The following is a 17,344-nucleotide window of genomic DNA, read 5'->3' on the forward strand; positions in this document are numbered from 1 at the left end:
TACACTCCCATCCCCTTGAATCTTTTTAATTATTTTGAGACAGAGTTTCACCATGTAGCCCAGGCTGCCCTGGAACTACTAGACCATGCTGGCCTTGAACTTGGAGATCTGCCCGCAACCACCTCCCGAGTGCTGGGATTAAAGGTTCCACGATCTCCTGAATGTGTGTGTGTGTACTTGTGCATGTCTGTGTATGAGGGTTGTTGGATCTCTGCAGTTGGAGTGACAGGCAGCTGCCTGATACGGGATCTGGGAACAAACCCAGGTCCTCTGAAGAGCAGCATGCACTCTGAACCACAGGGCCATCTCTCTAGCCCCAGATTTTTCTTAGCAACTGGTATATACTTAATTATATGTGCATGGGCGTTTTGCCTGCCTGTATGTATGCACCCTGTGTATGCCTGGTGCCCAAGGAAGACAGAAGGGGGAATCAGATCCACTGAAACTGGAGTTACATCCAGTTGTAAGGGTGCAGAGAGCCCAACCAGGTCCTGTGAAAAAGTAACCCATGCTCTGAAGTGCAAAGCCATCTCTCCAGCCCCTGGTTTTGTTTTGTTTTGTTTATTTCTTTCACTTAAAAAAAATCTATAACGGAGGCAGGAGAGATGACCCAGGAGTTAAGAGCATTGGTTGCTCTTGCATTGGCCCTGTGTTTGATTCCCAGCACCCACACGTGCCTCACAACCATCTGTAATCCCAGCTACAGGGAATCTCATGTCCTCTTCTGGCCTCTCCAGGCACGTGGTACACAAAATTCATGCAGGCAAAACACCATTTTTAAAAATGTTAAAGAAATCTATAGTTGTTGTTAACTTCTTTCCCCTTGGCAGGATTTCCCTTGTGGCTGAGGCTGGCTTGGAACCTGCAATCCTGTTTCTAGCCCCCTATTACAGAGTTTTGTTTATTTTAAAATTTACTATATATATATATATATATATATATATATATATATGCCATGTGGGTGCTGGGAATCGAACCCAGGTCCTCTACAAGAACAAATGCTTCCAACTACAAAGTCATCTCTCCAGCCGCCTACAGAGATTCAAAAAGTTTAGCAAACAAAAAGCTAAAGCTGGGACCAGACAGATGGCTCAGGAGTTAAGAGCACTTGCTGCTCTTCCGAAGGACCCAAGTTCAGTTCTCAGCAACCACATGGCAGCTCAGAGTTGCCTGTAACTCCAGTTCCAAGGGATCTGATGCCTTCTTCCCTCTCTAAACACCAAGCACACACACACACACACACACACACACAGCACACAGACATATGTACAAGCAAAATGTTTTAACACATAAAAATAAATGCAATCTTTTATTTTTAATGCCCTTGGAAAACAAAACAAAACCCCTAAGGCAGTCATGTCTGTCCACGCCTAGAGTGCCAGACTGGAAACCGAGGCAGGATGACTCTGCCAGGTAAGACGGTGAAACATACTCTGGGGTGGGGGGTGATGCGCTGGGCCCAAGACTGGCTTACCCCTACCACCATCTGCTTGGGAGGCTAAAGCAGAAGGATTGGGAATTGAGGCTGTCATAAGATTTGCCATGAGTTCAAGGCCAAACTGGGCAACTTCACCCTTTCACAAATAGAAACTAAAAAGAGTTCTGAGGAGATTCCTCAGCTGACCAGGGCTTACCCAGCATGCACAGGGTCCCCATTTCAAACCTCAGCACCACGCTCCAGCGGAACCTGGCTTGATGCCTGCTGAGGAATGCAGCAGTAAAATTTCGTATTTTTTGTAATTAAAGCTTTGTGTTTCCATAAGAGCAGAACGACGTCATGTGTACAGTCAAAACACTGCAGTTCACAACATGCGACAGCATCCAGTCTGCGCAGAGGGGTGGGAGGCAGTGTTTGTGGTTCTGTGGTGATGACAGGCCTTGAGCAGATGCGTGTGTGTGTGCGCGCATACAGACCTCAGACTGCACGTGGTGTGTGCGCGCAGCCCTCAGTGACGTTGCGGAAGGCAAGGCAGCTGCACGCTGCCGCTGCCGTGAGGTCTGGAGTGCAGTCTGCATCTTTGGTCATCTTTGGGAGTCCAGAAACTTTTCAAGACCCAGCATGCCAGAAGCTGGGTTCCAATATACACCAGGCCCTGGCTTTGACACCCCAAAGAAAAGAACCCCATTTGATTCACAAAAGATTTCTGCAAAGAATTTGCAGCAGACACCGTACTTAGGAGGAGATGCTGATGCCCCCCTGGACCCCCACGATGAGGAAAGGCTGCCTTCTGTTCTCCGCTTCTGCGCAACAAGAGGAGTCAGGCTAGTGTTTGGAGGCAGATTAACAGACTAAACTTCTTAGAGGCTTTTCCCCATGGGGTTTAGAAAGACAGGAAATAAGACTCAAGAGAAACCGCTAACAGGGTGATGGCAGCTCTCTTCAGCTTCGGAATCCCCAATTTCTCCTTCTCGGTTTGTTTCAGGTTGGAAACAAAGTAAAAGCAGATAGAATCTCCCATCAAGATAACGCTTGGGGCTAGCCAGGGGATGTAACTCCATGGTACAGCATTTGCCCAGCATGTGGAAGGCCCGGGTTTGATCACCAGCATGGAGAAGAGGGAGAGGAGGAAAGGGGGGTGCTGGGGAGATGGCTCAGTGGTTAGGAGCTTTTGCTGCTCTTGCAGAGGACCTGCGTTCAGTTTCCAGCACACACACACAGTGACAATCACCTGTAACTTCAGTTCCAGGGCCTCTGACGCCCTCTCCTGAGCTCAGGAACTAGATGCATATGGTGCACATACACACAATGCAGACAAAACACTCATTCCTAAAATCAAAACAAGTCTTTGAAGAAGAGGAGCAAGGAGAAAGAATACCCGAATGATGCTTGGATCTCACGTTAGGCCAAGAAGAGGCCTTGTCCTGTCACCTCATAAGAATCACACTCCAGAGAGGAGAAACAAGCTCCCAGGATGCTGCTGTGGCTCACTGACCGTTTCCCTCTTTGGTCAGAAATACGAACAGACATTACATCAGTGGCAAGTGGTTCTAGCTGCCGGTAGCTCTTCTGCCCTGGAGCTGAGGATTCATCCGCGGAGAAGCGAGATACGTCAGCACTGCACAGCACTGCAGCCTGCCCTGTGGCACACCTGTGTCCTGATGACATCACAGGCAGGATGCAGGGGCTGGCTGCACCCGAATTATGACATCAGCAGTACTTGGACCATCCTCAGAGAAAGGGCATCTGGGTAGGGAAGCCATGAAACAACAAGCCCAAGGGAAGGAGAGAAGACGGCAGGCGTCAGCCCCCAGGTAGGACACGAGGGGACATTCTCAGCAGCTGAGGAGTGAGGCTCGGGCCAGGTCCTGGTCTCTGACTCTATGGGTCCTTTTCCTTCCTGCCACAGGACAACAAACTCTCTGACTCTTGCTGCCATGCAGAAAGTCTCACGTAAGTTCAAATTTCTGACCTCCCCTCCCAAGGGCCAAGGAAGTGGTTTCTTCCCCACACCATCCTGTCCTTCGTTCTCTCCTTTCACCATCTTACCCATCACCGGGGCTGAGACCAGGCAATACGATCCTCATGTCCACCCATGTGCAGGCTGGCTAATAACACAGCTCTGGCACCCCACGGTTAGACAGCCGCTTCTGAGAGACAAAGGATGTAAAAAGGAGCGTGCCCATGGTGTAAAGAACATGTCCCTGCTGTGCAAGACCACATCGCTGGTGTAAAGGCCACCGTCCCCACCCCCGCCATGCCTGGATTTTCTCTGTCTTCTCAGGACCAGTCCAGGACCAAGTTCCCCCAAAGCTCTCTTCCCAGTCCTCCCGAGTGCCTCAAATCCAGCTCCTGGCCGGCAGCAACAGCAGCCAACGCATGCTGGAGGACCAAGTCCTCTGTCCCATTTGCCTGGAGGTTTTCCAAAATCCCGTCACCACCGCCTGTGGCCATAACTTCTGCATGAGCTGCCTCCAGAGTTTCTGGGACCACCTGGCTGCCATCGGGGAGACATACTATTGCCCCCAGTGCAGAGAGACCTTTCCCACCAGGCCCCGCCTCTGCAAGAATGTCATCCTTGGGGAGATGGTGGCTTGCTTCACCCAGGCCAAGAGCCAGACCTCAGGGCCCCTGTCGAACCTGGCTGGCCCCACAGATGTGCCCTGTGACTTCTGCTCCCCGCAGAAGCTGAGGTCAGTTAAGTCATGCCTGCAATGCATGGCTTCCTTGTGCGAGAAGCACCTGCGCAGCCACTTCGAGGACCAGGTGTTCCAGGACCACCAGCTCCTGGAGCCTGTGTGGGACCTCAAGAACCGCCTGTGCCGCAAACACCGCAAGCTCCGGCAGCTGTACTGCCGCACCGAGGGCAGCTGCGTGTGCGGAACCTGCCTGCTGGAGGAGCACAAGAACCATGACACCACCCCGCTGGAGGATGAACGGGCCCGCAAGGAGGTGAGGATGGGTCTGTCACATTTCCCCGAGGAAAGTAACACAGCTCGGGCCAGGCTTTATGGCACCAGATACTTGAGATTCGAAGGCAGCAGTTTGAGAGCCCAGGAAACGTAAGAGACATGAGAACCCAAAGACAATTAGGCAGGGCCTCCAAGGTGGCTCGGCGGGTAAAGATGCTTTCTACCCTGGTGATCTAAGTTCCGTCCTCAGGACCTACATTTTAGTGGAAGGAGAACTGGTCGTGACTATACAAGTAATCCCACCATTTGGGAAATAAAGGCAGGTGGTTCTCTGTAAGTTCAAGGCCAGCCTGTTCTACATAGTTTCAGGACAGCCAGAGCTACGTAGTGAGACTCTGTTTTTGTTTTTTTTGTTGTTGTTGTTGTTGTTGTTGTTGTTGTTTTAAAGGTAATCTGTTGGGAGGCAAAGGCAGGCAGATCTCTGAGTCTGAAACCAGCACGGTCTACAGAGCAAGTTCCAGGACAGCCAGGCCTACACAGAGAAACCCTGTCTTGGAAAAAAAAAGTGAAAGATGAGAGATGAGGGCCAGCATCCATACATGAGCCTTGGCATGCACACAGGCTCCCGCAATAATAATCATTTTTGTCAGGCAGTTGCTAACATGATGGGTCACGTTAAGGAACAGGAAGGCATTAGGTTAGGTTACTAAGGAAGGGACAGAACTGCATGTCAGAAGTCTGTATCTGCTGAGAACAACGCGTGGTGAGGGGTAGGAAAGATTGCTTAGAGCGTCTGCCTCGGAGATGTAGCCAGGAAACACCTGTGACTTGCTGCTCTCAAGAAGCCGTAGAAAGGGTAGCTGGAGAGATGGCTTGGCAGCTAAGAGCACTGGTTGCTCTTCTAGAGGACCTGGGTTTGGCTTCCAGCACCCACATGGCGGCTCACAACCAGTGTTTGTAACTCCAGATCCAGGGGACCAGAGCCCTCTTGGAAATGCATGCAGGAAAAACACCCATGCACGTAAAGTCATAGATAAAATGCTTCAAAAGGAAAGAAGTAGAAAGAAATATCAGTTGCTTCCTAACTCTTTACATTTTCTTTCTTTGGTTTCGTTTAAAGCGATCTTCCCTAGCCCTTCCCCATGTATAGTTGAGCAGAGGAAAACCCTGTGAGCACTTCATTAAACAACACTTCTAGGACCCCATGTGCTGCTGGTGTTCACTGCAGCCCCCAAGAGAGGTAGTGGATGCTCTAACAACTAGCACCGCTTCTAAGAAATTAGCCTTCTTAGCAGGTGCTGTGGGAACAGGTTATTGTGGCTAGCCTGATCTTCATAGGTAGTTTCAAGCCAGCGAGGGCTATATAGTGGGATCCCCATTTCAGGGGTCTAGAGAATGGCTCAGCGGTTAACAGACCTGAGTTCTGTTCCCAATACCCTCACGGTGGTTTACAGCTTTAGTTCCAGAGGATCCAATCAATACCCATCTTCTGCAGCCACAGCCACCAGGCCACAACAGGGTACACAGACGTTACATCTGGGCAAAAACACCCATACACATAAAAAGTAATGATAATAAAACAAAAACAAAAGCTGGGCATACCTGAAGTGCTAACACTTAAGTAGCTTAGGCAAGAGGACTCCAAGTTCAAGGTCAGCCTGGGCTACATAAAATCAACTCTGCTCCCCCAAAAGAAATCAGAATGGGGAGACAGCTCAGTAAATAAGGTGCTTGTTTTTATAGGCATGAGTTCATGGTGGTGTACACTTAGAATGCAGCACTGGAGAGGCTGAGGCAGGGGCTTGCTGGCTGGCTAGTCTAGCTGTATCAATGAGCTCTCGGCTCGGTGAGAGACCTTGCTACAGAAACAGAGGGAGAAGGAGCTGGAGAGGTGGTGCAGTGGTTAAGAACTCTGCTCTTGCAGAGGACCTGGGTTCAGTCCCTAGCACCAAACCTCTGTAACTCCGGTTCCAGGAGATCTGATACTAGGCACGATGTAGTGCATCTACCTACAGGCAGACAAAACACACCCGCACACATGCAATACATATATTGGTAGATATAGGTTGGTATTTTTGAGACAGGGTGTCTCTCTATAACAGCTCTGTCTGTCCTGGAACTCACTATGTAGCCTAGGCTGGCCTGAAACTTACAGAGATCCTCTCACCTCTGCCTCCCAGTTTTGTTTTGTTTTTTTAAAAAGAAAATATAGCAGCAGGTGATTGAGGAAAATAATATTAACCTCTGGTTTCCACATATACATGCACTAACATACATATGCACCCATACACACAGGTAGACTCACATAAAAACACATGTATGCACGCGCGCACACACACACACAAACTGCAGCTTAAATTAACTTCTGTTCCCCTTTCTTCTGCCAGCCCCTTCCCCTCGCAGGGGCTCCCGTACCCCAGTCTGGTCTGGAACTCCCTGAGTCTGAGGTTACCCCTGTCTGTACTTCCTCAGTGCCTAGTTTCTCGTTCTTGCACTGTTTTTAGAAGAGAGTTCCCTGGATCTTAGCTAGCCATCAGGTACATTCAGTAGCCCCGATGTCCTGACATAACCTAACCAACCATCATCAGTCTGCTAAGAAAAGAAACTTACCTTCAGAAAAGAGCCAATGACATTGCTAAACGCATCATTTAGTTCAAATTACCCATTTCACTGTGAGCCTCTCAAAAGATGGAAGCCCTGCCTGGCCACAGGTTGGCCAGCACCGTTTCCCACATAGGCACTTGCCAAAGCACGAACCTCCCTATACCAGTGGTGCTTGTGGACTTATGTAGGTCCGGAGCTGGGCAGCATTGCCCTGGTACACCAGCATGTACCCAGGTGTCTACATGTAAGCTCTGCCCTGTGTGGTTCTCACCACGTCCTCCCTATCTGAAGCCACTGAAACCTTCCCAGCGTCTTCTGTGTCCTGAAGCCTGCGTTCATCACTATTAAGAGCAAAGAAACGGGTTGCTATGAATGAAGAGCCAGACTCTGGGGCAGTGGAGGAACAAACACTAGAAGCATAAATGACAGCTGCCCTTCAGCCCTGGTCTTCGGCTCACTGAAGCCTGTGAATAAAAGGGGTCCATCTCACCCAGGGTTGGCAGTTGAGTTTCTCCAAGGACCACTCTCTCAAGCCCCCTGGGGGGGGAGTGGGGGAACCTACCTCCACCCCTCCCTCTCTTCTGCCCCCCCCCCACCACACGTTCCAGGTTGAAGTTCGGAAGATTCAGGCCAATGTGGAGAACCAGATGCTAATCATCGCCTCCGACAGCCAGAAGCACCACGGACGAGTAAGCTTTCTCTCGGTAAGGTGGGCTACCACCACGCCAGGCCCAGGCTGTCCCGGTATCTTCTGTAGGGCCCTTGGGACCTCCCAGAAACTACAGGGGGGTGTGGTGAGGGGAAACAGTGAACAAAGGCGGGACACTTGGCGAGGCTCTGTACCGGGAGAGTCGGGTGTAGGAGTAGGGTTCAAGGGTGTCTCCCTACACACCCCCTCCAGAAACTGATCCAGACAGTGCGAGATGAGGTGAACAACTGCTTCTCAGAGATCCTTCAGGAGATTAAACAGCTGCAGATACAGGTCTTGGAGTTTGTGGAGAAAGAAGAGGCGGCTGCCCTGGGAAAGCTGGGCAGTTCTATCCAGCAAAGCCACAACCGGCTCCTGACATTGGAGGGGGACAGCGTCTGGCTCCAGAGCCTGCTCACCAACAGGAACGACGAGCAGTTTCTGCAGGCAAGACCTCCCCTCTAGACCAAGAACCCCCCTCTAGACCAAGAATCCCCCTCCAGACCAAGAACCCTCCCTCTAGACCAAGAACCCCCTCTAGACCAAGAATCCCCCTCCAGACCAAGAACCCCCCTCTAGACCAAGAACCCCCCTCCAGACCAAGAACCCCCCTCTAGACCAAGCCCGGTCTTACATATTGAAACCCATTTTCCTCCCTAGCCATGGTCTGGTGTTACTGCAGGGTGGGGGTGGGAGGTGAAGGAAGAGATGGGGAAGTGCTAGGCAGGGTGGCTGAGCAGAAAGTTGGCAGCGACTTTCTCTATGCACTGGGACCAGCCCCTATATCTGGGCCCTCCTAGCAGGGATCTCCTTCCTCAAATTGCCCTCATACCCCGGACAGATTTCAAAGACCACTCCTTCCTTGTCCCCCTCTGGACAGCAGGGTGGACTTGACAATGATCTTGATGAGCAATTACAGGCTCAACTCCAACCCTCCAGCCGTTTTCTCCAGCAGCCAGACCGCCACAGATGCTCTGCCAACCAACCAGGAGAAGGCAGAGGCTCATGGTTGAACCAAAATGGATGACATTTTCTCCACTCACCCGTGGAGGTGCCCCTGGCAGGTGCGTGAGCCCTAGCTAGTGGGGTACTAGCTTGCCCCTCTCTGCATAGCAGGAGTTCCCCAGACTGAAGCACTACCCTGCCTGCATGAAACCCTTGATGGGCACCAGCTATGAAGAGATGCATTGCTTCCTTCAGCTGCCAGAGACTCTGGCCCAGCTCCGCACCCGGCTGATGGACATAGGCCTCAGCTTCGTCAACCAGCTGCTCTTGAAGGGTCAGTCTCTGCGAAGTCTGGAGTCTTGTGGCCTGGGAGTGGCACCTTCCCGCGGGGCAGTGTCTGTGGAGCCCTGTATGCCTGTGTTCACCCTTCCCAGGTCACCAGCTCCAGGACTGGTCAAGCCTCCCTCTGGAAGGATGCTGGGCTATAAGAGGGTCCTCAGCAAAGCTTCTCCATCCCCCCTCCCCAGGCATCAAGATGAGCTCCTATGAGGTGCTACCCTCAACTGTGGACAGGAAAACACTACTTCAGTGTGAGTTCTCAAACCAGAGGCCAACCCCGGGGGGAGGGGAAAGGAGAAGGATCCCTGGGGGCTGTAACTCCCCCGCCTCACCTGCCTCTAGGGCACTCTTTTTTCTCTCTCCTGACCTCTCACTGAATACTGGGGATCTCAGAGAGGCTTAATAGGAAGAAAGGGAGACCCTATCTGTTTCTACCTCAAAGGCAGCCCTTCTGAGATTCTCTGGGCCTTATGTGTCAATGCCTCCTGCCCTCATCTGGGTGGCTGCCAACTTCCCTGGGGGATTAGCCAAGCCAATTGGAGTAGGCATTATGCCTTCCTCCGACTCCAGACATCCATTTATTTGATGTCCCTACAAGCCCTCTCCCTGGTCTTGGCCCCACAACCAAATTCCCAAGGCTTCTGAGAGATTGGGGATCAGATATGGACCATCTTTGACCCGTGGGTCACCTCAGCCAGGAACCCCTCCCCCTCCCCCAGTCTCATTCCTGAACAAATAAGAAAGGTGATTATTATATCAGGGTCTGACGTTGGGGGGACCCTGTTCCCAGCCCCTCCAGAAAAGTCCAGCATAGGACAGGACCTCCCCGGTCTTAGTCCTCCAGGCTGTCTGGTGCAGCCCCTAGAGTGCCCCAGCAAAGTTGGCCTTTGTGGGGAGGCGTTCAAGACAGGGTTTCTCTGTGTAGCCCTGGCTGACCTGGAACTCACTATGTAAACCAGGCTGACCTCGAACTCAGAGATTCACCTGCCTCTGCCTCCCGAGAGCTGGCCTTAAAGGCTTGTGTCAACACTGCCCGACTAAATTGGGGGCTATTTTAAGGAGCATGCTTGTAATCTAACATTTGGGAGGCTGAGGCAGGATGGCTACTTTAAATTCAAGGTCAGCCTGGACTAACCTGGTCTCAAAAGCACAAGAATAAAGTAGATGAGCTCTAAGCCAGCAGAGAGAGAGGGTGCCACTTCTAGGACCCTGGGGTGCAGTATGGGTTCTTTCCAAACACCTGCTCCTTGCTCGCACCCTGCCCTGGGAACGGTGACCCCAGCTCCCTCGTGCTTTCTCATCCCCCATGCCAGGTTACTGCAACCTGAACTTCGACCCCGCCACAGCCAGTGAGGAGCTCTTCTTGTTCAAGGAAACACACTCAGTGTTGAACTTGGGCATCCTTCTGGAGCCCTCGACCACCAACAGCCCTTTACCAGGCTTCAAGCAGTGGCCCCAAGTGCTGTGCTGCCCCGGCCTGTCGGAAGGTTGTCACTACTGGGAGGCCGAGGTTTCCAACTCGTGGATATGCCTGGGTGTCACGTACCGCCACTGCCCTCCGCTGGGCAGCCGCCCCCGTCGCAACATCGTCTACCTGCTGGGCCGCAACCCCTACTCGTGGTGTCTGGAGTGGGACTCGCTCAAGTTCTCGGTGTGGCACAACAATACGCAGACGGTGCTGCACGGCTCCTACCACCACACGCTCGGCGTGGCGCTGGACTTCGGCGCCGGCTGCCTGTCCTTCTATGGGGTGACGGGTGACATGAGCCTCCTCTACCGCTTCCTCACCTCCTTCCTCGAGCCTCTGTACCCCGCGGTCATGGTCAGCAGCGGAGCCTCGCTCACGCTCAAGCAGTACCCCGAGGCATAGGCAGCGCCCGCCGGCACAGGCTGGCTGCCAATAAAGTTAGACTCTATGTAGTGGCTGGGCAGAAGTGCTGAGAGGGTGGCAGGGGCCGGCCTGGCGTGGTCCCCTGCGCCCAGAACAAAAGTGGGGGCCCACCTGCTTCCCAGCCCTATTTCTGAATGCTATCTGCCGCGCCTCCATTAACACGGAGGGAACCAAACTGGAGGTCCCCTGGGGCTGGGATAACCTGTGTCCTTCAGAAGCCAAAACCCTGCACCATCTCTTACACACTCCATCGGCAACCCTTGGTCTTGCTCCTCGGGCCCATCCATGTCGCTCCCCGCTATCTTCAAAGGCTGCGAAGCCTCAGGCATGGCAAGGCTTGAGCCAAGCAAGTCTCCAGCGGGCCCTGGAGGGTTGCCCAGAGTCCTAGCTCATTTGGATGGGGACAGGAAAGTCAGGGCTGAGGAGCCGAACCCTATCTTAGATGCAAGACCGTGGGGCTGTGGACTGAGGTCCAGGTGAGAGGTGGTGAGCAGTGAGCTGACCTCCGTAGAGCAAAGCGGCTGCAGCCAGTGCGTTCTGCAGCGTGTTAGGCTATGGATATCGAGTGGGTAACCAGTACCTGCCCCCTCATCTTTATGATGTGTGTGAGCTGCTCCTTGCCCCTCCCCCATGTACCCACTCCACTCATGGGGGCTGTGGACACTCAGGCTTTTATAATCTAACTCGCCCTGTGAGAGATCTGAAAGTCTGTGCAGGCCCCATTCAGGGCCAGTCCAGGTCCCTGATGGCAGGAGTGAAGCCCTACCCACCCCCTACCCCGCAAGCTGAGGGTTCCTGTCCACTGGGAAAGCACTCTGGATTTCCAGACTCAGCCAGCCAGCCGTGGTTCCTGTGGCCAAGTTAATGAACCACAAAATGAGAAAGTTCACAAGAGAGAAAGCCCCTAGGGCAAGGCAGGTGGCAGCCAGACCAGGCGGCACCCCACCACGAGGACACTTGGGAATGCAGTCCCTGCAGGAATTAGTAACCCTGCTTTCTCCTTGAGGCACTCCTTTTGGGGTGAGGAGGGCAATGCTGAGCTTTGACGGTCTCCTGAGATGCCGTCCTGTGGCTGGCTGGGACTGAGAGGTGGTCACTTCTCCCTGGCGTCTTCTCTCGGCTTCTGAGTAATTTCCCAAGGCTATGAAATCTTTCTCGTATTGAGGAGAGAGGCTTTCCTTATTCCTGAGGCCTAGATCACGCCTCTGCTCCCGACTCTCACTCTTCCGGGATCAGGAAAAGAGTCAGCAGGGCATGTGGTGGGCCATACGTGTAATTCTAGCACTCAGGAGACTAAGGCTAAGTATGTCTACCTGATGAGGCAGGAGGATTGCTGCTTCCTCCAGGGAGCTGACCAACCTGCTTTGCCAACCCCTCCACCCCCCAGATCCCCAAGGCACACACAACACGATGGTGTCTGAAAAGTCGCAGTATCCTGGGACACACATCCAAAGATTTGCATCTGCTGCTTAAATAGCTGCTCTTTATTTCGGGGTTCCTTATTTGGGGACTCCATGTGTTATCACTAGAGGCGGTGTCCTTAAACCAGTAAAGAAAAAAAAAAGTCGTCCCTTTGGCCATGGCTCAGCACACCACTTCACAGGAGACTATGTCACGGAGGGTAGAGATCACGTTGGAGGAAATGGGCCTCCTAATGACTTCCATGTGCTCAGTGCGGCAGATCTGGGTACCTGGGTGGGGACACCGTTCTATGGTAGAGCGCTTTCCTAGTGTGCTCCATGGAAAAAAAGGGATCACTGGGCACGAACAATACTAAATCCAGTAGTATATCGATGTCAATTTAACTATGTATCAGAGAAGGGGGCTTTAGAACATGTGTGTCGCCCCACTCCAGGTGAAGAAGCCAGGGCGGGAACTCGCTCTGGAATACCACCTACACCTTTAAATTCTCTAGTTCCTGCTCGAGGACTTAGCACATTTCTTTGACGGAGAAGGAGATACAAGAGTCAGGGCTCAGCTTCACCCACACTCCACACAGGCCCTGCCCCTGACCTCTGTCATCAGTGGGTGAGTTTCTAACAGGATCCTTTGGTTTGGGTTTTTTCTTTTCTTTTCTTTTTTTAATGTTTTGCTCCATCTTGTTTTGAAACAGGCTCTCATTATATAAAGCTGGCCTCAAAGTCGGCATGGCTTAGACTGGCCTTGACCACCTGATCCTCCGGCCTATGCCCTCCCTAGTGCGGACGGTGTGGGGTGAACAATAGTCCACCACCACAAGCTGTGGTACCACATGCCAGCCTGGGCTGCATAGCAAGCTCCAAGCCAGACACAGCTAAATAGACCTTGTTGAAGGAGGAAAAAAAGAGAGAGTCCATGGGTGCTTTATTATTAGGAGTACTTGGTGGGCAGAGACAGAGGTGGCTCCATGGTTAAGAGCACTGGTGCTTCCTGCTTTTCCAGAGGCCCTGAGTTCGGTTTCCAGTACCCATGCTGTTTGGCTCACCACAGCCTATAACTCCACTTCCTGGGGATTCCACACTCTGAGGTCAACTGCGCGCGCGCACACACACACACACACACACACACACACACACAATCGTTAAAATAAAATTAAAAAGTTTTTCACCAGGTGGTGGTGGTGCCCGCCTTTAATTCTAGTACTCAAGAAGCAGAGGCAAGTGAGTCTCTGTGAGTTCAAGGCCATCCTGATCTACAGAATGAGTTCTGGAAGAGCCAAGACTACACAAAGAAACCCTGTCTCAAAAAAAAAAAAAAAAAAAGAAGAAGAAAAACGGTAAGAAAAAGAAAAGAAAGAAAAGATTTTCATAATTTGTAGTTTTCCATATAGAAAGATTGGACCAGATATGCCACAAGTCTTTAATCACAACTCTTGGGAGACAGAGGCAGGTGGATCGCTGTTAGTTCCAGGCCAAGCTCGTCTATATAGTGAGTTTAGGACAGCCAGGGCCGAACAGTCTAGATTGATAGATGAAGGGATGACCAATAACATCTTGCCATTTCTAGTTGTAAAAATAATTTTAATTTTTTAAATTACTGTTTGTGTATGTCTGTGTGTGTGTGTATGCACCATCAAACATGTGCAGAGGTCAGAGCACAGCTTGCCCGAGGTGGTTCAACCTTCATTTTGTGGGTCCTGGGGATCGAACCCAGGTCATCAGGCTTGGCAGGAAGTATGTCTACCGGCTGGGCAAACTCGTCAGCCAAGAAATTCCGCTTTTAACAGACACTTGCGACGTGCCCACCACGTCTCTAGAAAATGAAATACAAAGAGCATATTAGCATTAATTCTCATATCGTGTTACTCATCCCCACAGCACTGATGAGGAAGCTGAGGGGTGAGAGGTCAGGAGGCCCACCCAAGGTCACACAGGCAAAGTGCTTGGGAAGCCTGAACTCAAACGCAAGCAGTCTACCTGTTTGTTTTGTTTTGTTGCTTTTTGGTTTTTTGTTTGTTTGTTTTGAGATAGGGTTTCTCTGTGTGATCCTGAACGTCCTGGAACTCACTCTGAAGACGAACTCTGTTGCTGGGATTAAAGGCATGTGCCACCATCACCCAACCAAGCTTTGTTTTCGTAATGTTACTTCAAGTTTGGCCAGAGTCCAAGAAGGGCCAAAAGATGCTAGTGGGGTCTCTTCATCCCATTCCTATAGGTGGACAAAGAGAGAGAATTGAGACCAGAAGGCCACAGCCTGGAATAGAGCCTTTTACCCATCCCTCCACCAAAGAAGGGGGCTGGCTATTCGGGATGCCCTGGTCAAGTTCAGGAGAACTGGGCTGTCTTCATCCCGCCCTGCTGGCCCAGTCTCTCACCCTAGCCCTTGGCTACTCCTCTGAGTGCCAGGCTCTCTGCTAAGCCAGGTGTCGCCTCTTTTCTGCATCCACAACACCCTGTGTGCAATGTCGCTCCTGCACACTCTCTGCCTGCGGTTTCATGTGTGACTTCACCAGGCTTAGGTTATCCGGGTATCACATCTGTGTCTCCAGTGTTGAATGCACGCCTGATTGCTGTGGATTAATCTTTTTGTAGGCTGGGAAGATGTGTCGCTCAGATTAGTTGAATACAAAGCTGAACGGCCAATAGCTAGGCAGGATTTTGGGGGCAGAGAGGATGCTGGGAAGAAGGGGGGAGACACTAGGATTCAGAGCAAGCAGCATAGGCATTACAAAGTAAAGGTAACCGAACCACATTTAAAAAACAGATTAAAAGATATGGGTTAATTTACGTTATAAGAGCTAGTTAGAAACAAGCCCAAGCTGCTCTTTTTCGTGGCGCCTCCTAGGCGGTCGGCTGTGCGAAGATGAAGCTGAATATCTCCTTCCCTGCCACCGGCTGCCAGAAACTCATCGAAGTGGATGATGAACGCAAGCTTTGGACCTTCTATGAGAAGCGCATGGTCACGGAAGTGGCTGCCGATGCCCTGGGTGGAGAGTGGAAGGGTTACGTGGTCCGAATCAGTGGTGGCAATGACAAACAATCTTTTCCCATGAAACAAGGTGTCCTGACCCATGGCAGAGTGTGCCTGATGTTGAGTAAGGGGCATTCTTGTTAAAGACCAAGGAGAACTGGAGAGAGAAAGCGCAAATCTGTCCGAGGATGCATTGTGGATGCAGATCTGAGTGTTCTCAACTTGGTTATTGTAATAAAAGGAGAGAAGGATATTCCTGGACTGACAGATACTACTGTGCCTCGTCGGTTGGGACCTAAAAGAGCTAGCAGAATCCGAAAGCTTTTTAATCTTTCTAAAGAAGATGATGTCCGCCAGTACGTTGTCAGAAAGCCTTTAAACAAAGAAGGTAAGAAGCCCAGGACCAAGGTACCCAAGATTCAGCGTCTTGTGACTCCACGTGTCCTGCAACACAAACACCGGCGTATTGCTCTGAAGAAGCAATGAACAAAGAAAAACAAGGAGGAGGCTGCAGAATATGCTAAACTTTTGGCCAAGAGAATGAAGCCAAAGAAAAGCGCCAGGAACAGATTGCCAAGAGGCGAAGACTGTCCTTGCTGAGAGCTTCTACTTCTAAGTCTGAGTCCAGTCAAAAATAAGTCTATAAGGGTAACAAATAAATGATCAGACCTTGAAGAAAAAAAAAAAAGAAACAAGCCCAAGCTATTGACCAAGATTTCATAATAATAAGTCTCTGTGTCATGATTTGGGAGCTGGCTGGAACGACAGAGAAAGACTCGCAATACCTAATACAAGGGCTGCAGGAACTCTCGGCAATGTGACCGCGAGGACCACTCAGACCCTGTGTTAAGTGAGGCTGTGTATGTGACCAGCAGGGAGCTGTCTTACCTCCTTCCCTGTGACTCTTTTCCTGCTAGCACAACTGACTCCACGATGGAAGTACTATTCAGGCCATACAACACAGAGACAGTGCCATCTGCCGAAATGAAGACATAGTCCATCCAAGTCCATAGTTCTAGGAAAGCCTCTAAATGTGCCAGCCTTGCCTTTTGGCTCCCACAGTCCCACTTCTGGCTAACTGTGGTTAAGTGAAGTGTGTCCAGCCAGAGTATGGTTTCTGTATTTAAAAACTCACGCTGAGAAAGGCTCAGTGGTACACTGAGAACCCCAAAACCCAATGTTGCAGCTGGCTAGCTAATGGAGATCCTCTATTGGTTTAAACCCATGTCCTGGCCATCTTCCCTGGTGGATGCCCTACAACACTTTGAGGCTGACTGTGTCCTCTGCATCTCGACAGGGCTCAGGACCTGCCTATCATTCCTGCCTCCATTTCCACCTTTCCTGAAGATGCTTTAGACTGTGGCCCATCAGCGGGTGTTGTGGTGAATACGTTTCTCGGCCCATGCGAAGCAGCATGCATTGGGATAGCATCCATATCTGCTGGGGATTCTAGACTCCCTGGGCTTCTCAGGTCAGGTAGTTGGGAAGCAGGTACTGGGAGGAGGGTGGGCATGGGCTGTGGAGAGGCTCAGCCATTCAAGGGTGGCTCACAACCAAAAATAGAAGGGTAAAGTAGGCCCTAAGCGTGACACAAGAGGGGGGTGTCAACTCAGTAACCGTTTTATTAACATAGTCCCACAATGGTCAGACTATCGAAACAGTAAATAAAGAGCAAATTCACAATGATGTTTGCATTACTCGTCTCCCCCTTGCTCAAATCTCAGACCTGAAATCAATAAAGTTTTATTCACAAAACTAGGTACCTACTCCATGGCAATTAACGATTAATGATTATATTTTCCAAAAATATTACACTGAAATTTCACCTGGATGGTTGAGCTTTCTACCTTAAGGTTTTTTGTTTGTTTTTGAGTGTTTTGTTTTGTTTTGTTTTGGAGTCAGAGTCTCACTATATAGCCCTGGCTAGCCCGAAGTTGGTTATGGAGACCAGGCTAGACCTGAACTCACAGATACCTGCACGCTTCTGCCTCCCAAATACAGGGATTAAAGGTGTGAGCCACCGCACTCAGCTAATGCCTTAAGATTTGTCCAGGGCGAGTGGTTTAGTCACTTCACCCTATTTGGAGGTGTCTGGGGTTGCACAGGGACCTGGAATGTCCGCAGTGCCTGGACATCCG

The 17,344-nt window shown here is 51.0% G+C and overlaps 1 protein-coding gene and 1 pseudogene across 1 annotated transcript; both read left to right on the forward strand.

The window, feature by feature from the left end:
• The first annotated feature begins 3,199 nt into the window (after nt 1-3,199).
• LOC126500297 (E3 ubiquitin/ISG15 ligase TRIM25-like) lies at nt 3,200-10,796 on the forward strand. The gene is made up of 8 exons (XM_050140022.1): nt 3,200-3,252; nt 3,348-3,391; nt 3,723-4,390; nt 7,563-7,658; nt 7,856-8,089; nt 8,759-8,921; nt 9,115-9,177; nt 10,240-10,796. The coding sequence occupies exons 1-8, from the start codon at nt 3,200-3,202 to the stop codon at nt 10,794-10,796; spliced, it is 1,878 nt and encodes a 625-aa protein (XP_049995979.1).
• A 4,280-nt stretch (nt 10,797-15,076) lies between these two features.
• On the forward strand, nt 15,077-15,844 carry LOC126500442 (40S ribosomal protein S6-like; annotated as a pseudogene).
• Nucleotides 15,845-17,344: the final 1,500 nt, after the last annotated feature.

The sequence above is a fragment of the Alexandromys fortis genome, unplaced genomic scaffold (genome assembly GCF_014885135.2).
Source record: "Alexandromys fortis isolate MF-2015 unplaced genomic scaffold, M_Fortis_MF-2015_v1.1 scaffold_39, whole genome shotgun sequence".
Taxonomy (NCBI): domain Eukaryota; kingdom Metazoa; phylum Chordata; class Mammalia; order Rodentia; family Cricetidae; genus Alexandromys; species Alexandromys fortis.

Coding starts and splice junctions, on each gene's coding strand:
- LOC126500297 (XM_050140022.1), top strand. CDS start 3,200: ATGAAACAACAAGCCCAAGGGAAGGAGAGAAGACGGCAGGCGTCAGCC. Junction 7,659..7,855: donor GACGAGTAAGCTTTCTCTCG/GTAAGGTGGGCT, acceptor CACCCCCTCCAG/AAACTGATCCAGACAGTGCG. Junction 8,922..9,114: donor CAACCAGCTGCTCTTGAAGG/GTCAGTCTCTGC, acceptor CCCCCTCCCCAG/GCATCAAGATGAGCTCCTAT.